Source organism: Eutrigla gurnardus, assembly GCF_963514095.1.
Source record: "Eutrigla gurnardus genome assembly, chromosome: 8".
NCBI lineage: Eukaryota > Metazoa > Chordata > Actinopteri > Perciformes > Triglidae > Eutrigla > Eutrigla gurnardus.
Genome location: NC_139922.1, coordinates 4,026,484 through 4,048,119, shown reverse-complemented (window position 1 = coordinate 4,048,119; position 21,636 = coordinate 4,026,484). Strand labels below are relative to the sequence as shown.

The 21,636-nt window shown below is 45.5% G+C and overlaps 1 protein-coding gene across 5 annotated transcripts in view; it reads right to left on the bottom strand.

The window, feature by feature from the left end:
* Window positions 1–21,636, bottom strand: part of LOC311017181 (rho guanine nucleotide exchange factor 10-like protein) — a 59,155-nt gene that overhangs the window by 27,575 nt on the left and 9,944 nt on the right. For 2 of the 5 annotated variants that reach the window (XM_084015366.1, XM_084015368.1), the window contains 8 exons: window positions 8,229–8,450; window positions 8,106–8,133; window positions 7,220–7,293; window positions 7,055–7,123; window positions 5,456–5,665; window positions 4,012–4,145; window positions 347–460; window positions 105–213 (listed from right to left, as the gene is read on the bottom strand). In XM_084015366.1, the coding sequence (XP_083871492.1) occupies window positions 105–213; window positions 347–460; window positions 4,012–4,145; window positions 5,456–5,665; window positions 7,055–7,123; window positions 7,220–7,293; window positions 8,106–8,133; window positions 8,229–8,450 (960 nt within the window). Of the gene's footprint in view, window positions 1–104; window positions 214–346; window positions 461–4,011; window positions 4,146–5,455; window positions 5,666–7,054; window positions 7,124–7,219; window positions 7,294–8,105; window positions 8,134–8,228; window positions 8,481–21,636 lie in introns of all 5 variants that reach the window. The other 3 variants (XM_084015365.1, XM_084015367.1, XM_084015369.1) reach the window with 3 other exon arrangements.

The window sequence follows — 21,636 nt, the reverse complement described above, 5'->3', positions numbered from 1 at the left end:
AACTGATACATGTTCCATTATTGGTGGATTGGTCCATTAAAGCTGATTCCCACAAACTGAACAGATTGATTGAACGTGTTACTCCCAGTTCCAGTGATGTGTACCTGTGGAATCTTTTCTCTGCAGGAATGACACTTTGCGGATCATGGCTAACTTTGTCTTTTCTAACCCGTCCTTGGTACCACTCCTGGCGGCTTTCATCAGCTGCTGCACCTGGAAAACACAACATAATCAAGGTTATGCAGATGATCAAATCTGAGGAACAAATGAATGCTCTTGTTTTTAATGTATCAGCCCTCATTAGTTAGTTATATCCATGGAAACTGGAGGAGGACTCGATTCCTACCTTAGTGTCGCAGCTCTGCCTGATGTGTGCAACATGAGGTGTACTGAGACGCACCGCCAACTCCTTCCTGGTGACGGCACAACGCTCCTTCAGACTCAGCAGCTCTGCAGGCAGCTGGACATCCAAAACACACAGTGCACACAGCAGAGAAGCAGGGTTCAAGGTTAAAGAGAGGCAAACGCTGTGCATTCAAATACCACAATTTACTGAAATGTATAAAAGTTATAAAAAGAATAAACATCCCAAACATGGTTTACGACTATAGGACGATGATTATCCTGCCACAACAACTGCAACTGCATTCACAATATTATACTTATAATCATCAAAATATGCCTAAAAGTCTTTAAATGGCAGCAAAACATGCTGGAATCACTTTACATCACATTTAGCCAACAAACTCATTTGTATTGTATTGTATAGACTTTTTTTTTGTGAAGATCGTAAAGGACAAATACAACATTTTTGTTCTTTCTGATAATTCCTGGAGGCCTTTTTTTTCAAATGCTAAGGCTCTATTTTTCACGTCTCCACCACGATAGTGAGCTGGACAGATGTTCCAATTCACCCATGTGATCACATCGCGATAATGGAAAGTCACTCTGATTAACTCATTGTGAGTGTTGTCTATGGTGATCTGAGATCAGATCTTATCTCCATCCCTCTATTGGAACAACAGATTTGTAGTCTTTAGCCTTATTATTAACACACTGGACAACTATGATTGGAGTCATGGTACTGCAGAGAAAAAGACATGGACATTCATCAACATTAATTCAATTATGCAGCTACACGCAAAAAAAAGGGGGACGGCAAAATGCGGAATGTGGATTAGACTGAGAAGACAAGGACAGTAAACCCTACGGAGAGCAGCTGGAGCAGAGCCAACCTCAACACCGTCAAATGGATTAGAAAATAATTCTTTATTTCAAACGCATTACCATTATTAGCTTGCTGGATTAATTGGACAGTCCTTTACATTGGCAATGAATGACTGGATCAGAAGAGTGAGTTGTCTTATGTGAAGCCTGTCAACCCAGCCTGGAACAGACAGACTCATCACCACAGCAACAGTCTTCCTGCCTTCGCCGTCCTGCTTACAGCAGCTTAAGACATCAACTGTATACTGAATGTATCAACCTCAGTAATAATCACCATTAAAGTGGAACCCCCACTTTTACACATAAAGACGGGATAGGTCACCAGGACTAACATATGATATACTAACATATATGACTGTTTCTCCTGGAAGGCATTCATAGTGATCCAGTCGGCTGTCCACATGAAAAGTAACAGAAATAGTTGGATCAAGAATAAAAATCCGTTCCAACACATTTTCACAACAATGCATCAAACAACACAGATTGGTGATTGTACACTGGTTACATAGTGCCTTTTTAAAATAAACTTCAATCATCACAGGAAGTTTGGTTTAGACAACAAAAAAACATTGTGCCTAATGTCGGCGACATGAGCAATGTTAGGTCATATTTATATATTAACCAGCTGCAGCCATAAACACTACTGGTACCTGAAGCCAGGCGTGAATCTGCTTCAGTTCAGAAATATTAACTAAATAAGTCAAATTAACTAAATAAATATGGTAGAATTTACAAGGGATTTATGCTCCAAGTGAGCTGTATGAAACCTGACCACAATAAACATGAAGGTATTGTATTTAAGAACTGAACATTGAATTCCACCACATATGCGAGAGCAGCTTGGATTAAAATGTACTAATATCCTTTTTTCAGTGTGTTCGACATCAAATGAAACAACATATGTTGAAAACTGATACAGCCTGTTCAAACCCATTCAAACGTCAACACACTAAAATAAAGTCTAACCTCAGCACTGGTCCAGTGAGCTTCTCTACATGCACTTACAACCAAAGTCTCAAGGATTCACCACCACACACAAACGTTGTAGTATACATTTTAAAATATGATTGAAAACAGTTCAACATGTCACAAATAAAAAGCAATCGAGACTCAGCATCTGCTCCATGTTTAGGTGGTTGACTTCATCAGTAATCGAACAGTAATGCAGTTCAATAACCACCTTTAGTTATTGTTATTACTTACTTGAAGACACGTGCCTCATATATGAGTGACAACTTATTTCTCCTTCAAGCCCTCTCTTTAAAAACTCCCTCAAATCCAAGACATCGAGAGAATCCTCTGCATTTGAAGCCAGTTGACAAACTCCTGGTTCGCTTCGTTACATCTCCACACTGAAAGTCTTTTTCAAAACACTTGCATATAAGCTGAGTGGGGAAAGTCCACACATGGCGACACATGAAGCAGAACACAGAAGTGCTGACAGGGCGAAGGACTGCCACTTCCTCTTTTCATTAAACACTGTACATTCACTATAAAGCAGATGTGGCTGTTTGCCCCCATGGAGGGTGCTGATATTAAAGCTGCACAATACTTGAGAGCTCCATTTATATTTCAAAATGGAACAACACCTCAAAACATTGCTGGAGGGGTCGTGGTTTGGTGGGAGACCGCACACATATATTGGGATATAAGGTATCAGAATACTGGCAAAATGTACAAAAATAAATAAATAAAAAAATGTCTGGGTATAGATATACCTCTAACCATCACACGTTTTGTTAGGGGTATAGCCAGCTGACCTTGAAGAGCACAGCCCCACATATTTGCCGAGAGTCCTACTTTTAATAGCAAATCAAGTAATTACAGCCTCCTGGCTGAAGCCACGCCCTCCAACAATTACACAATGCAGGGAATAATCCAAGACATTTACAACAGAGGTTGTCAAAGTGGGGTCCGGGAATCTCAGCAGCACAGCAGACATACATGTGGCTGGTGAACACCGTGGATCATTTTAGCAAATAAACACAACACCATATTTCCCTCAGGAGTTGGTGGAGGCTAAAGACGACATAAACACGACTCTAATGAATGAATGATCATCTTGTTCTGTAACTGCTGGCTGTGTAATAAGCAACTGTAATAACACAGCCATGTTCACATAATAAGGAGATAATATGCAAATGTTCAGTTGACAGCATCCTGCCGCCCCCAAGTGGCCAAAAACAATATTTAATTCTGCTTTGATTTATTTGTTCATTTGTATTCTTTATTTGCTCTGTATGAATTATAATCACCCCTTATCTTTGAAAACATGTGACCAAATATTTGTTTTTATCACATATACATCTTAAAAAAAAGGATATGCAAAGTAATTTCACAACAACAGCTACTTTAGCTTCAGTTCATGTCAAGCTAGAATCATTACATCTCTAGTACTAGTCAGTAAGATTTCTTTTACATAATTCCCACTAACCTAAAAACAATATAAATATAAACTCTGTCATAAACAATAGAGAAATAAAAGTGAAGTTGTGAGAAATAGAACTATACAACAAAACAAAAATAATGATTTAGAAAGTAAAACTATTTGATGAGCAAACATCCAGCATGTGGGCAAAAATACCACATAATGTGTCACAACAGGCATCAATTGTTTATCACATGATGATAGGAATGGTAACTTTCTGTGAACAATTTCTACTAAAAGGGAAGTATTTGAGTGGATTCCAGCCAGACACCACAGAAACATGATGAGGAATTATAAATCTGGAAATCATTGAAAAGACAGTGTTGAATTATGACAACCAATCAACCTTGAGGTACCTTGCTATTGTTGCAGGCTGGAGGAACAGGCTCAGTGTCGGACAGCTCATCATGACTGTCAAACTCACTGGAGCTCCAGCCGTTGGAGCCATGGCAATCAGGTCTCTGAATGTCCTCATAGATATCCTCAACATCTGGAAGGAGAGGCCAAAGGATAAACCGCGTGAGTCATCTATTAAAGCAACATTATGCAAGAATGTTTGCACCTTGGCTCGTGACCTCTACAAGACAGGGATGACACTAGAGGTGGGAGAAATAATCGATTCTATGATGCATTGCGATGCAGTAAAGTCTATAATTGAGGATTCCCACCACTAGAGGACACATCTTAGATCGATCACACTGATGCGGATGATTATCGTTGTTTTCCTGTTAGCCATGAGACAAATCACCAACTTAGTGGCGTGTAGAGGAGCGATATAGGATGTCATTCCTGCCGGGTGCTTTATAATTCATCTGCTTCAGCCAGACCTGCTGACTTATATTATCAATCTTTATCCATAATTTAACTATGAGCTTTTGTCTCTGTCTCAATATGTCTGTGGCATTTTTTTTACCTATTTTAGGGCGGCTGGAGCTTTTTTTATTTATTTATTCCTTTTTTTTTTACAGACACTGTATCCTCATTTTGCTAGAATAAATACAGAGTAAATCCATACAAAATACAGTTATTTGGGTAAAGTTCATATTTATGTTGTCAGATTTCACTGTGACCTATAAAACCAGTCTTGGTTGATTCTACTGTATACTTTATGACAGAAACATGACTGAGCAGAATCCCACTCTGATTGAACCAATCTACAGGACAGGAACTGTAATTAAAGTACATTCATAGACCTGCAGTTTATCTAATGGAGAGAGGAATTAGATACGCTATCACTTTAAAAAACACTTACATAATCAGGTTCTCAGCATGCAGCTTTAATGTGTCTAAAAGTTAACATGACAGTAACTCTTGTTCAACACAAGAGAATGAAAGAAGACGATGTCTGTTGCTTTTAACTGGTTACTAGCTGGACTTCTTCACTGGTTGTAGTTCTAATACAGGACTACAAATATGCTTCTCCTGGGGGCTAAGCCCCCTGTCTTTACATCCTAGTGACATCTCTGGTCTGTGGTATCCATTTTGCTAGATACAGTGAGTACAGACTTCACAACATGTACTGAGCAGCCATGATGGATGAAACCGAAGCCGCCTTACTGATTCGCTTTGCGTTAGATGTGAACACACCTTTAGTACCACTAGCTGCTAACTGTTGGCTCAGCTGTCTCTATGTTGAGACGTGTGAAGGCAATCCCGAATTCATAGACACACCCTGACAACCTTTAAGCCTCTATTGTTTTAGTAGTCTAGTGTCCAATACTGCATGCAGGTGGAAGAGTTACATACTGGTCTGCAGACTTCTATAATGTAACAACTATGACGCTGTGCTCAGAGACTCACCTTCCACTGGGTATTGGTTCTCAGTAGGCACGTCATCATAGATGACCTCTGGGTCTTTGGCCAAACAGGTCCCTGTGCTCTGTTTGGTGGGTCCATCCACCTGATGTTCAGTCTGTGGACTCACTAAAGAGGACTCCTGATGTGGGCAGAACCCGTGTATTGTACCGTTGGACTCGTCCTGACCACCTTCTTCCAACAAAGAAGGCTTTTCTACAAAACAATGAGAGCATTGGCTCAAGTACCACATTGTTAAAGGAACACACCGTGTTGTCTCTGTTTGGAACAATCACATAGAGTTTACATGATGTTGACAGCTGACATCTGGCGGTCTGTACTGTAGATTCAGTTGCCATCGGCTATTTCAATAGTAGAAATAAATATGCACTTGTATTGCAATGATGTCAGAATATCAGGAAAAAATAAAATGTCTATAAGAACCTTGTGGTTCCTGTCATGGCCAAGAAAGTTGGTTGTGCTTAGTTGTCTTGTGTCAATGTTGTCTCATGGTTTCCTGTTTTATTTTGAAAATTCTTCTCTCCTCTCGTTTCAGGTAACTTGCCCTTGTGTTTTTCCCACCAGTTTGATAGTCCTCCCCACCCTGATGGTTTCCACCTGTTCTCCATTACTGTGTGTCTTGTCCTGCGTACCAGAGAACCGGCTCCGTGCCTCCATTTGATCAAATATTGTTGAGCCTTTGTCCCATGCCCCTGTCTCGTCAGGTTTTGTGTTTTCTTTGATACTTTGTCAAGCCCTTGCTTTTGTTCGTGGATTTTTCCCTCAATAGAGTGGTTTTGTTTGTTAGCTGTTGCAGTTTTTTCCCTCCTTGTGAGTGATTTTCTGTTGGACTTTTCTAAAGATTTGTTTGTTTGTTCACTTTGTCTCCTGAGTCATGTGTTTGGGCTCAAGTCCGAGTTCAGTCGTAATAGTTCCTGTTAAGTATTTTGCAGAGTACTGTCGATTACCTGGGTTGACAATTCTCCTCATGATTTAAAAGTGACTCATCAAAAACATGTCAGCATAAGAAATAAATTGGTATACTGAGGCCACAACATTGAGATTGTTTTATGTGGTTTTGGAGTGTCACAATTCATATCTTCTCAGAGAACCCAGCTCACTCAAAGGGGGCAATGTGAATGCTATAGACTTAGAATATTGATTAATTCTCTGAAAAACAAAGTTCACAGTCTTCATGAAAGACCACTCATTTCAATTAATGCACAGGAAGCCTCTGAGGAACAGGTTTTTTCATGCACATGACTGACCTGTTGAGACTGGCAAATACAATGAAACATAATTGGCTGAACAAACACAAGCTCACTACTTCAATTTTCCCACAAGTATGACTGCACATGCTGCTACCAAAGCTAACAATAGAGGCAGGTTGTGTACCTTGGGAGAATCTAGCTGCTACCCAAGGTAAAACTAGATGCAGGTTGGGTATATTTGCTAAAGGCCAGTCGCTACCAAAGCTAACTCGTGGGCAGGTTGTGTACCTTTGCTAAATGCCAACTGCTACCAGCGCTTACAGTACAGGGAGGTGGTTTACCTTTGCTACAAGCTAGCTGCTACCAAAGCTAACACTAGAGGCAGGTTGTGTACCTTTGTGTAATCGCAGTGTGAGCTCTGAAACCACACTGAGCCACTCCTTGGCTCGTAGTGATGTCTGTGCTGTCAGAATGCAATGAAACACAAAAACATGCTCACGTTTGTGGACACAGAGCACCTCCAGCTCTAAGCTGGATGTGGAGGTTCTTATTTATTTACCTTCATAAATAATGCTTGCTTTCCAGCCACAGTCTGACTCTCCAGTCACTCCCAGATCAGAGGAGGTGGAACATCTGTAACAAGCATTTTAAGCTAAAGGTCATAGAAAGTCAAAGAATGTTTAATATTACAAGACATACTTCATCAGTCTATGAGGCGGTGTCGCTCCAGAACTTCTGAACCGACAAAAGCCTGAAAAACGAACTTTGGAATTCTGTAACGGTGTCTTTGTTGGATGCTGAAGATCATGCAACGTGATTTTAAAGCTATGGAATAACAATAGTAAGAGAGCCTTGAGTCCATTTTTCTCAGGGTTTTTCTGTGTCAAACTACTATTTCAAAGGATCCAGATTGAACTTTAATGACTTTATCAAATATGAGACAGTGGAGTGGGAACAAACACACACACACACACACACACACACACACACACACACACACACACACACACACACACACACACACAGACAAGAACAGCCAGACAAGGACACAACATGACATCTATGGCAGTAAATAGCACATCTTCTATCACAAGAAAGTATGAGGCGAGATGAAGTTGAGTGACTTCTATGCTGAGTTTTTACTCTGTGTGTAAATACAAAACGTGTTTATTGTAAAAGCTCCTTAATATCTCAGTAGGTGTTTGGACTGGTATGAGGGTGTGATGGTATGACTGACCATGACTATGACTGAACTCTGGTCACTCTCTCTCTGAACTGCATTACACCCATTTTTTTAAATTCTACCTTCATCAGACATAAAATTACACCTCAATGTGAAATGTTTTCTTTGCATGGCCGTAGATCCTATACTCAACACTGATTTTAAATATTATTATTATTGTTTGGCTTACATATAGGCTATAATTTATTCCATCATAACTTACCCCTCTGGTGACTCCCGGACGTTCATATCTAGCAAAGAAACAGAAGAAAAATGACAATGCCATCTACAAGCATGAACCTTTTTTTAAATATCTCCATACCTATTGTGTGTACGTTATATTCACCTGAGCAGGACTGGTGGCACAGCGAGGAGCTCTGGTCCTTCATACCTGTACCAGTTGTTCCATTCATGCCAAGCCACACTGTCTCTTGCACTGTGTTTGTGTTGGCTTGAAGGTTTGACACAGTGATGTCTGTGGAGCCGGGCCTCATCTCTGGAGGTTTGATGTCATCCATGTCGTCAAACTCAAACTCCTCCCCTTGCTCATCTTCATCCTCCTCTTCCTCTGTGTGTGATGCCCCATTAGATAAAGACACTGAGGAAAGAAGCAAGTGATTTAGTGCTAAATACACAACTCTTTCACTATAGTTTATGAAAGTGTTCTGTGATAATGTATCCAGCCCCTTCAATATGAAGTCCCTAAATAAGATCTGGTCTCTGGTGGCCAGAAAAATGGTGAAATAAAATTGTTTTATTTGGTAGGTTTTACGTAGTGCCTGTCCTTTCTATTTTGTAACAATGGATTTAGTAGTGCTCCGTAAGATCAATGTACAGACTGTGCAGCAGTAAGACAGGATGAAACAAAAACACATGATTGGTTGGCGCTTCACCGTGCTGAATGGGTTGACACCAGCTCAACTTTGAGTTGTCACGGGTCATGCCCGTCACACAGAAACAACTGTCAGTTTGTAGCTTCATGTCACCGGCTTCCATTTAAAATGACTGCTAGACTGTTGCCGTGAACGCAGCATTGTTCCTCCACACTGAAACTACCTGCTACATCCGTCAAAACTGGCCACAATGGCGAGATCCCTGAATGAGATCAACAACAGCCATGGCAGACTGACAATCTGGCAGTTGTGGCAAATGCCAGAAGGGCCGATGCACTTTTGGTCCGATTTTGGAGGGAAAAAAAAAAACATAAAGAAATTCACCACATGTGGCAACTCTGGCATATCAAACAAGCCTCCTAAATAGAATGGACTGGCCCATAGATGAGGGAGAGGGAGAGAGGGAGCATCCCCTCCCCAAGTGGATCAGCCCAGTGGACAGTTCGGGGTCAAGCACAGTTAAATGGAGAAAGACAGAGAAAAGAAGAGAAAAAGAAGTGTAGAAAAAATAAGGGCCATGAGGCTGGTGCAGCTAAATGTGCCAAGCTAACGGATATTTTTTTGTCCACCAAAGCAACCGATAAGTAAATTAGCTCCTTTACCCGTGACTAGCAGCAGCAGCAGCAGCAATCCAGCTACTGACCCGGTGTGAGAGCTGAGTGAGGAGTCAAAAAAGGGAGAAGAAGCACAATGCCGAAATCAGAGGAGTTGGATTTGTTCTTCAATTATCACGTAATGTTTAGCTTTAGCTCCCTGCTACGGATCAGCAAAGGAAACATAAAAGACTTATCAGATATCTGCCACAAGAGAACAGGTTCGCCAAAGGAGACATGTGATGGAGTGTGAAATGGAGATAGTTAAGGTTATAGGGAAGCACGATAATTACAGGGGTAAGGTATTTGAAGCTGCTAACACCTTAGATGATGATACTGTTCACAATGGAATGGAATTTTGGAACTTGTTATTTTGGGCCAGCAATTTCGATTTGCCTCTGCAACGGCATGTGAAGAAGTGCATAGGAAATAGCCAGAACGTGCATGGAGCTGCAGGCAACTGATCGCTTGTCGCTCTCCTCTCGGAAGTCACAGTGAACAGTGTTATAAAGGTAATCGGCCTTCTAATTCAAGAATCTATCGCTACTGGAGTTAAGGAGGCAGGAATGTATTCCATTCATATCAACACCACTCAAGGCATTGCAAGCAAAGACTAGTGCTCAGTAATAATGCTTTACGTAACGGATGTGATTCACAAGAGATTGACTGCAAGTCATTTTATGGACAGCATTTCGTCGATTTGCTAAATCAGGTGCTGGACAAGCTGGGTATGGATGTTAGTAAGTGTGTCGGCAACTCTAGGGATGGGGCCGCCAACATGCAAGGAGAGTACAGGCTTCTCTGTTATCGGTTATTGGTTATCAGCCCATGTGCTATACACACTTAACCTAGTACTCGCGGTCATAGCCAGTGCATCCCTCTTCTGTCTCTTAACTGATGTAGCAGTATTCCTCAAAGAGACAGCAAATGAATATCTGGGAAGAAGTAAGCCAGAATGTGCGTCACAGGCATCTGTCATCTATTGGAGAGACCAGGTGGTGGTCCAAAGACGCAGCACTGAGCAATGTGTTTGGTGACCCAGAAATTGTCTCTACGTTGACCTGATCATCACGTTGATGGCCGTAATGTACAAAGAGATAGTCAAACCGACAGCGGCGCCGACGGGATTGACAGATGCACTGACCTTTGACCTAAGAGTGGAGGACCAAAGTAATGACTTTTATCATGAATGTATATAATACTGTTGAAATGCATGTGTTGTGATTTGTCCCCATTAAAAGAGTAGCATATTTGAAAACTATTGGAATGTACACTCACCGGCCACTTTATTAGGTACACCTTGCTAGTACCGGGTTGGACCCCCTTTTGCCTTCAGAACTGCCTTAATCCTTCGTGGCATAGATTCAACAAGGTACTGGAAACATTCCTCAGAGAGTTTGGTCCATATTGACATGATAGCATCACGCAGTTGCTGCAGATTTGTCGGCTGCTAGGGATGTCCCGATCCATCTTTTTGCACTTCCGATCCGATACCGATATTGTAGCTTTTAGTATCGGCCGATACCGATACCGGCCGATCCAAGCATGTATTAAAGATATTTACTTATTTTGTTGTCAGACTCATGTTGAAAAGGGTTTTACTCTTAAGAACAACTAGCCAACTTAATTAGGTTAGTTTGAATAATCCACAATGGTTGGTAATGAGAAGCTGACCTGTTTATTCTTAACAGGGTTAAATAAACACAAAATAGACAAAATAATAAATAGTCAATTAACCACACAAACTGAATTGGCATCAGTGCTCTGCTCTTGAACAACAAGAGTGTAAACCAAGGCTTAAAAAGCCATCAGTGCAAATATTGTAAACTGTATAAAAAAAGCAAAACACACAGAAAACCTGAGTAGAAAATAAATAGTCAATTAACCACACACAAACTTTGTCTTTTAGGGTAAAATAATCCCACACAGCTGACATTTTTATCGATAACTTTAAATTCTTAGTGGGACATGCACAGACAAGTCCGTCTTGTTTTTGTTTAGGGGATGCTGGACAGGTCACTAGGTGTGCTGGAAAAGCAGTTTTGAAAAAAAAAACTGGATCGGGATTTTCCCGTGCAGGCCGATCCGATATTGATATGCATTTTTTTGCTAATAGCGGCGGCAATATTGGGGGACATCCCTATCGGCTGCACATCCATGATGCGAATCTGTTGCATTCTGCCCTGCCCCTCCCAGTGTGTGTGTGTCTCTCTCTCCCCCTCACTCTCTCCCTCTCAGGCAGTGCTCCAGGGATTGGCGACAGGTGTGCAGGGGACACAGCTGCAACACATCACCTCATCACTCACCGGCTCAAAAACCCTGGTCTCCTCACTCATCGCTGCCAGAACTTTACAGTCTTCTCTGCGGTAACAGTCAGGCCTCAGCTATTGTTCTCATGCGCTCTTCAGAGTTTCTGTGTTACTCATTTTTGACCCCTGTTTTCCTCTGCCTCCAGTTCCTCTGCCCCTGCCTCCTTGTCGCCATCCCTGGACCTGTTCTCCTCCCTGGACTCCCCCTACCTCTTCGGCTCCCCCCCAGGATTCCCTCCCCGCACCCCTGGACTCGCACCCCTCCCTGGATCTCCCCGGATCTCCCCTCCTCCCATCGTCCCCCCTTCTGTTTGGTCACAATAAATCTGTTTAACGGCATTGTTGCTGGTCTGCCCTTGGTCCTTTCCTTCGCCGTAGGAATTCGTAACAGAAAGTTCTGGCCAACATGGACCACGCAGACGCCAACGACCTCCGGGACACCCTCACCTCTCAGGACTCACTCCTCCGCAAGCATGATCAACTGTTGGGATCCCTCATGGAAAACTCCGCAGCCCTCGCAGCACAAGTAAGCACCATCACAAATCAACTCTCTGCTCTCTCTGGTCAACTCTCCCAAATCACCCTTTCCCAGCCTCCAGAACCCTCCCCTGCTTCTGCTCCAGCCCCAGCCAGGGCTAGCAGCCCTGCCCCGATTCGGGAGCCCCACACCGTGGACCCCGAGCCATATGCGGGGGATCCCGCTCACTGTCGGCCTTTTTTGCTCCAGTGCTACCTGGTTCTGGATCACCGCCCTCTAACCTTTGTCTCTGATAAGTCCAAAATTCAGTATATTGTCGGGTTGCTGCGGGGGCGGGCATTAGAATGGGCCACGGCTCTGTGGGAGGTTTCCCATGTCTATTTCTCATCATTTTCCCTGTTTATTGACGAGTTTAAAAGAGTTTTTGACCATTCCCTCCAGGCCCGAGAGGCATCCTCCCAACTCCTCTCCATCCGTCAAGGGGTGAGGAGCGTGGCGGATTACTCTGTTGAATTTAGAGTGGCGGCGGCCAGCTCTGGATGGAACGACGCAGCGCTTTGTGGCGCATTCACACGGGGCCTGTCCGAGCGGCTGAAGGATGAGTTGGCGGCCAGGGATGAGCCGACCACTCTTGACCCCCTCGTCTCCCTGGCCGTGAGGATTGACAGCCGCCTGAGACAGCGTCAAAGGGAGAGAGGCAGCCAACCCCCAGCACCACGCCCCCCACCTTCTCCAGCACGGTGGCATCCGTTTTCCTCTGTGAATCCGCCGACCAGGCCGGCGTCATCCCGCCCCTCCCAAACAACCCTCCCTGGGACCCCGTCGGACCCCGAGCCAATGCAGCTGGGCCGGACCCGGCTCACCCTGGAGGAGCGGCAGAGGCGTATGTCCGCCAACGAGTGCCTTTACTGCGGTCGAGCTGGTCATTTCATTGCTGCCTGCCCTGCTCGGCCAAAAGACTAGGCTCACCTGCTGTTGAGGAGCGGCAGGTGAGCCTAACCCACTCCTGCCTAGCCAGACCAAACCGTCTCACCATCCCTGTATCCCTGAGCACCCCCTCCGGCCCCTTACAGCTCCAGGCACTCATTGACTCCGGGGCGGAGGACAACTTCATCGATGAGCTCCTTGTGTCCCAAGCCAAGCTCTCTACAGAGTCCCTGGAGAGGTCCATAGTGGTTCAAGCCTTGGATGGTAAGGAGCTGTCCCGAGTGGTCCGTCAGACACTCCCACTCCAGATCCTGGTATCCGGTAACCACGGTGAGAGCCTGTCCTTTAAGATCCTGTCTTCTCCCTCTCCACCTATGGTCCTGGGTCATCCCTGGCTGGTGCGTCATAATCCTCAGATCGACTGGGCTGCGGGTAAGATCCTCAATTGGGGAAACCACTGTTTTCAAAACTGTCTGCAGTCTGCTCGTCCTCAGGGGGGGGGACGTCACTCCTTCCCAGCCTTCCACCCCTGACCTCTCCCTGGTTCCCCCCATGTACCACGACCTCGCCCCTGTGTTCAGCAAAGCGAGGGCCCTCTCTTTGCCTCCCCATCGGCCCTACGACTGCGCTATTGATCTCATTCCAGATGCGCCCCTCCCCTCTGGCCGTCTCTACAACCTCTCTCACCCCGAGAGAGAAGCCATGGAGAAATACATCGCTGACTCCCTTGCAGCGGGCATCATCAGACCCTCCACCTCCCCACTTGGAGCAGGATTTTTTTTTGTGAGTAAAAAAGACAAAACACTCCCTGTATTGATTTCCGTGGCCTCAATCAAATCACTGTAAGAAATAAATATCCCTTGCCCCTCATGTCATCCGCCTTTGAGCTTCTGCATGGTGCCACCATTTTTTCCAAGCTGGATCTCAGGAACGCGTATCACCTGGTACGTATAAAAGAGGGGGATGAATGGAAAACCGCCTTTAATACTCACCTGGGCCACTTTGAGTACCTGGTGATGCCGTTTGGACTCACAAACGCACCTGCAGTGTTCCAGGCTCTGGTAAATGACGTGCTGAGGGATTTTATTAATCATTTCTGTTTTGTCTATTTAGATGACATCCTTATTTTTTCCCACTCGGAGGCGGAACACAGGGGGCATGTACGACAGGTCCTACAGCGACTGCTGGAGAATCGGCTCTTCGCCAAAGCAGAAAAATGTGAGTTTCACTGCAGTTCAGTCTCCTTCCTAGGACACATCATCCAGAGCGGCCAGGTGAGAGCGGATCCGGAGAAACTGAAAGCTGTGACTCAGTGGCCAATCCCCACCTCCGTCAAACAACTCCAGCGTTTCCTGGGCTTCGCTAATTTTTACCGTCGTTTTATCAAGGGTTTCAGTTCGGTGGTTGCCCCCCTGTCTGCTCTCACTTCCCCTAAGATACCATTCAGGTGGACACCTCAGGCCAATGACGCTTTCTGCAGACTCAAAGAGCTCTTCACCTCAGCCCCAATCCTCATCCAGCCTGACCCCCGACGGCCATTTATTGTGGAGGTAGACGCCTCGGATGTGGGAGTAGGAGCAGTGCTCTCACAGCGCGGTGAGTCAAACAACTTACTTCATCCCTGTGCGTTTTTTCCCCGCAGACTGTCTGCCCCGGAGCGCAACTATGATGTGGGAGACAGGGAACTCCTGGCTGTCAAACTGGCTCTGGAGGAGTGGCGGCACTGGCTCGAGGGAGCGGAGCATCCTTTTACGGTATGGACTGACCATAAAAATCTCTCATACATTCAGTCAACCAAAAGAATGAACTCACGACAGGCCCGGTGGGCGCTGTTTTTTGACCGCTTCAACTTCTCCCTCACTTACCGTCCTGGAAGCAAGAATGTGAAGCCCGATGCTCTCTCCAGGCAATTCTCAGTTTCAGACATTCCCTCGAGCCCTGACACCATCCTGCCGCCCTCCTGCGTCATAGGAGCCCTCAGATGGGAGATTGAGGGGATGATCGAGAACGCTTTGCGCACCCAGCCAGACCCTGGCAATGGCCCCCCAGGAAAGCGCTTTGTTCCAGATGCGGTGAGATCCCAGGTGTTACAGTGGGCACACTGCTCCCCTTTTTCTTGTCAGCCAGGCATGAACCGGACCCTCCAGCTCCTCCGTCGCCACTTCTGGTGGCCCTCCATGTTGGCAGACACCAAGGAATTTGTGGCTGCCTGCCAGACCTGTGCCCGGGGCAAAGCATCCCACAAAGCCCCCGCTGGTCTCCTCCATCCCCTGCCTGTCCTCCATCCCCGGTCCCACATTGCCCTGGACTTCGTTACAGGTTTGCCTGCATCGAAAGGTAACACTACCATCCTCACCATCATTGACCGATTTTCTAAATCTGCTCACTTCATCGCACTCCCCAAGTTACCCTCTGCCAAGGAAAGAGCCGACCTCCTCGTGTCCAATGTCTTCCGTCTCCATGGCATCCCGATGGACATCGTCTCTGACAGAGGGCCGCAGTTCATCTCCCGCGTCTGGAAGGCGTTTTGTACAGCTCTGGGGGCATCGGTCAGCCTGTCATCGGGGTACCATCCCCAATCCAACGGGCAGGCGGAGAGAGCCAACCAAGGGCTGGAAGCTGCTCTCCGCTGTGTGGCAGCGCAAAACCCAGCATCCTGGAGCGATTATCGACCCTGGGTTGAGTATGCCCATAACTCACTCTCCAGCTCATCCACAGGCCTTACCCCTTTTTAATGTTCCCTAGGATACCTGCCTCCGCTATTCCCAGCCCAGGAGGGGGAGATCGCAGTCCCGTCCGTCCAGCTCCATCGCCGCCGCTGCCGCCGCATCTGGAGACAGGCCCGCGCCGCTCTGCTGCGCTCGGAGCAAAGGAACCGCAGGATTGCGGACCGCCGCCGCCTCCCTGCTCCACAGTACGCTCCAGGTCAGAGTGTTTGGCTGTCTTCAAAAAATATTCCACTCAAAGCTCACTCCCGTAAACTGTCTCCTCGCTTCCTGGGCCCTTTTGTCATTGACTCCCTGGTTAACCCGGTCTCAGTAAAACTCCGGCTTCCCTCTTCCCTTCGGATCCACCCTGTTTTTCATGTTTCCCAACTCAAACCAGTCTCCACCAGTCCCCTGTGCCCTCCGGCCGCCCCCCCCCCCCCCGCCCCCCCAGTTGGTTGGTGGGGGTCCTGTTTACGCCGTCCGGCGGCTCCTGGATGTGCGTCGGCGTGGGCGGGGGTTTCAGTACCTGGTCGACTGGGAGGACTACGGCCCAGAAGAACGGTGCTGGATCCCCCGCTCCTTCATCTTCATCGTGGACCCGGTGGTGCTGGAGGAGTTTTACCGGGCCAATCCTGGCAAACCCGGGCGGTCGCCTGGAGGCGACCGTTGAGGGGGGGGGCCCTGTTGCATTCTGCCCTGCCCCTCTCAGTGTGTGTGTGTCTCTCTCTCCCCCTCACTCTCTCCCTCTCAGGCAGTGCTCCAGGGATTGGCGACAGGTGTGCAGGGGACACAGCTGCAACACATCACCTCATCACTCACCGGCTCAAAAACACTGGTCTCCTCACTCATCGCTGCCAGAACTTTACAGTCTTCTCTGCGGTAACAGTCAGGCCTCAGCTATTGTTCTCGTGCGCTCTTCAGAGTTTCTGTGTTACTCATTTTTGACCCCTGTTTTCCTCTGCCTCCAGTTCCTCTGCCCCTGCCTCCTTGTCGCCATCCCTGGACCTGCTCTCCTCCCTGGACTCCCCCTACCTCTTCGGCTCCCCCCCAGGATTCCCTCCCCGCACCCCTGGACTCGCACCCCTCCCTGGATCTCCCCGGATCTCCCCTCCTCCCATCGTCCCCCCTTCTGTTTGGTCACAATAAATCTGTTTAACGGCATTGTTGCTGCTCTGCCCTTGGTCCTTTCCTTCGCCGTAGGAATTCGTAACAGAATCTCCCGTTCCACCACATCTCAAAGGTGCTCTATTGGATTGAGATCTGGTGACTGTGGAGGCCATTTGAGTACAGTGAACTCATTGTCATGTTCAAAAACCAGTCTGAGATGATTGGCGCTTTATGACATGGTGCGTTATCCTGCTGGAAGAAGCCATCAGAAGATGGGTACACTGTAGTCATAAAGGGATGGACATGGTCAGCAACAATACTGAGGTAGGCTGTGGCGTTGACACGATGCTCAATTTGTACTAATGGGCCCGAAGTGTGCCAAGAAAATATCCCCCACACCATTACACCACCACCAGCAGCCTGAACCGTTGATACAAGGCAGGATGGAGCCATGCTTTCATGTTGTTGACGCCAAATTCTGACCCTACCATCCGAATGTCGCAGCAGAAATCGAGACTCATCAGACCAGGCAACGTTTTTCCAATCTCCTATTGTCCAATTTTGGTGAGCCTGTGCGAATGGTAGCCTCAGTTTCCTGTTCTTAGCTGACAGGAGTGGCACCCGGTGTGGTCTTCTGCTGCTGTAGCCCATCCGCCTCAAGGTTCAACGTGTTGTGCGTTCAGAGATGCTCTTCTGCATACCTCGGTTGTAACGAGTGGTTATTTGAGTTACTGTTGCCTTTCTATCAGCTCAAACCAGTCTGGCCATTCTTCTCTGACCTCTGGCATCAACAAGGCATTTGCGCCCACAGAACTGCCGCTCACTGGATATTTTCTCTTTTTCGGACAATTCTCTGTAAACCCTAGAGATGGTTGCGCGTGAAAATCCCAGTAGATCAGCAGTTTCTGAAATACTCAGACCAGCCCGTCTGGCACCAACAACCATGCCATGTTCAAAGTCACTTAAATCACCTTTCTTCCCCATTCTGATGCTCGGTTTGAACTGCAGCAGATCGTCTTGACCATGTCTACATGCCTAAATGCATTGAGTTGCTGCCATGTGATTGGCTGATTAGAAATTTGCGTTAACAAGCAGTTGGACAGGTGTACCTAATAAAGTGGCCGGTGCGATGTATTGTAACTCCCCATAAATACACTTGCATATTTATGCATATTTGCATGGTCTCTGAATGATAAGGAATAATAATTAGACCTACAAGAAAGTTTGTTCAATATTTTTTTCATAATTTGTTATTGAGTTGGTGAACTTCAATTCATCTACCACATGATTAGAAACCATCTGAAAAAATGCTCTTAAATTGTAAAACAGATAATTAAGAAAAATGAACACGTAAACATGGAATTTGGGGGAAAAATGGTTGTGGTGGAGTGATGACTTTATATACTGCTAATAGTTTAATCCAGCGGTACTCAATAGGCGGCCACCTATTTGTGGCCCCGGAACTATTATTTCTTCAGTATGTGTTTTGGTTGGGTCAACACGTGTATCGGGACTTGTCTCCATGCCAACAGACAGCCTGTTATTGGGTCGCGCTGCGAGCATTTTTAAGTTTCACTTTCGTTTTTGAAGCCGTTCGCATATTGCCACTTTGCCAGTAGGAGCATAGCTAGATAGCATAGACGGGGAAAAAGATTACATGAAAATGGCGTGTTCCAAGTTATCTGCCTAAAGAAAGGTGGACAGTGAAAATCGCCAATTTAAAGAAGAATGGACTGAAAAGTTTGCATTCATTCTTCCTCCAACCAGCACAAGACCCATGTGCTTAATATGCCAGGAGACTATCTGTGATGAAGATTTCCAATTTGAAACGGCATTATGAGGCAAAGCATACAAATTTTGAAGAAACATATCCTCAAAATTCAGAGGTAAGAACAACAAAAAGAAATGCACTAAATACAGTATATCACATGTGGCCTGACCGACCTCAATAAATGGACCTTTGAGTCATTGAAAAACATCTTTGTGGCCCTTGAGGATTTGTATTTGAGTACCCCTGGTTTAATCTATAATATTATATCATCATTTATTAGTTTATTATATTTTACAGATAAATGGATTGCAGTAAAAAGAACAATATTTCCCTCTGAGATTTAGTGGAGTAGACATATAAAGTGGAAATACTGGAATACAAGTTCCTTAATATTGTACAGTAATTGAGTAAATGTATTAAGTAACATTCCTCCATTGTGAATAGAAATAACATTACATTTTTATTGTGAAATATTCTTGTGAGTTTGTACTCAATGTAAATCTTAATACGATATCTTAACATCTCAACTCCGAATAAATCGAGAAAGTAATTCATTTCTTTAATAATTAATTCAATAATAAATAATAAAAAGAAGACATGGACATGCATTGTACTTTTCTAGATAACTAGCTACTCAAGGCGCTTCACATACTACATTCAGTCACTTTTACCCATTCACACACACATTCACATCAGGATCTAACTCATTTATACACATTCACACACCGATGGCGCAGCATTGGGGGCAATTGACCTTGACCTTGAATGCAAATAAGATGCCATAAAAAGCATCAAAATAGAGGTCATCTCTAAAAAAACATGTATAATTAAATGTCTGTTGATCCATCCATCCATTTTCTACCGCTTATCCTGTATTTAGGGTGACGGGGGGGCTGGAGCCGATCCCAGCTGTCATTGGGCGAAGGTACACCCTGGACAGGACGCCAGTCTATCGCAGGGCTGACATGTAGAGACAAACAACCATTCACGCTCACATTCACACCTACGGGCAATTTAGAGTCATCAATTAATCTATCCCCATCCTGCATGTCTTTGGACTGTGGGAGGAAGCCGGAGAACCCAGAGAGAACCCACGCTCACACGGGGAGAACATGCAAACTCCACACAGAAGGAACCCGGGCCGACCCGGGCCGGGAATCGAACCCAGGACCCTCTTGCAGTGAGGCGATAGTGCTACCCACTACACCACCGTGCAGCCCTTGAAGTATATTAGTCAGTTCATTTTCAAAATAAAATCTAAAATAAAAAAGTGAATTTCTGTGTTTGTAAAGTGTTTGTACTCAGCCATATAATAGGTTTCCGATGAGCATGCAGAGCAGTAAAGCCTGCGTTGGCCCCTCCTCCCACAGGATTATTAGCTGTTGGTACTGTTGGAGAGATTACACTCTAAAGATAAGGCGTTTAACTTCTAAGTCTTCGCCGGTCACTTGAACCACAAGTTAGACTTACACACCCAAGCAACAGCAAGGCTGAGTTGTAGTGGACAAAGTGGTAGTTTTGTTGACCTTTTTCATGTGAGCTTCACCTCTCCCTTCACTTAGCTGCCCTACATTTGACTGCCAGGACAAGAAGGTTAGAATAGAATAGAATAGAATAGAATAGAATAGAATTTGATTTAAATAGAATAGAATTTGATTTTAATTGGGGCGATACAGTTTAACATAGTTCCAATACAAAGAATGCAGCTGATGCGCTGTACAGAGAGTTCATAGCTATTGCTCATTTTCAACTCTTGTCCCTAGTTGGGCTCATACATGAACAGCATAATCAGCACAAAATGACGTGATGCTCTTGCTGAATGCTATATGTTTACGCTTTGTGCAGAGACTTGGCTGTTTACAATATCTTTTCATTGATGTGGAGAAAACCTGTGTACTGGTGGGAAAGCGGCGATGGGCTCAGCACTGTGGTGAGCCTCCTAATATGGTTGTGATGTGGTTATTGCTGCAGCCCTTATAGACAGTGTATAGTTTATACACATGTATTAATCACATAGTTTGGTCTGGTCTCTGTATTAATATGAGGCGCTTCCGTAGCGCTCTGGCCGACCTCAGACTTCTGATTTCTCATTCAGCAACATCAGGACTTCATTAAAGGAAAACACCACCGCATTTCCATACTGAACTATGTTCTGCTCTGATGTTAGACGAGGTGATACATACCTCCCTCTCCTCTGTGCGTGCACTCAATGGCTCTTGCGCGCACTCCGCGCAGCGCTAATTTGCTAGCATGTAGCTTGTCCTTAGGATCCAAAGGGGGGTGAAGTTAGAAGCGACCAGGCACTTCCACGTTGTCCCTATTTAAATACGGTTACGTGAGTAGTTACACGACCCAAGTTTGGTTACACAAAATGAAACATGCCAATTTTTCTAAGCGGATAACAAGGATACCGTAGATGACCATTTAGTAGCCCGGGCGTTTAATATGCTAAATCGACTTGGAGCCCAGGCGTTTATAAGAACCAGGCGCGTATTTGCAACATGCTACAATTTATTTTTGCAATGAGCAGCACCAGACCATCATGCAAAGAACAAGGAGCTCACCATAGCACCATAGCACCACTGGAACAAAACTACTTTTTCCCCCCGACGCATCTTTATTGACATCAGACAATAAATACAAAGACAGTTTGTCTGTGTTACCGCGACACAGGGAGCTGATCTGAGCAGTGTTATGAATGATAACGGAAGGGGGGGTCGATCGCGGTAATTTCAACACTGTACATTAGCGCATTTATCTATATCCCTATATCCCTCAGTCTAGCGCGCGCCTGTGTTTGTGTGTCTGTGTGTGTGTGTGCGCGCGCCTGCATGCGAGAGAGAGAGAGAGAGCGAGAGGAGGGGCTGACTGACAGAAGAGGTGAGAGCCGGTGAAGTGCTGTTAAAAAAAAACTTTTGTTTTCTGTGCAAGACTATGGTAAACACTTAATCGCCCGGGCGTTTAATTG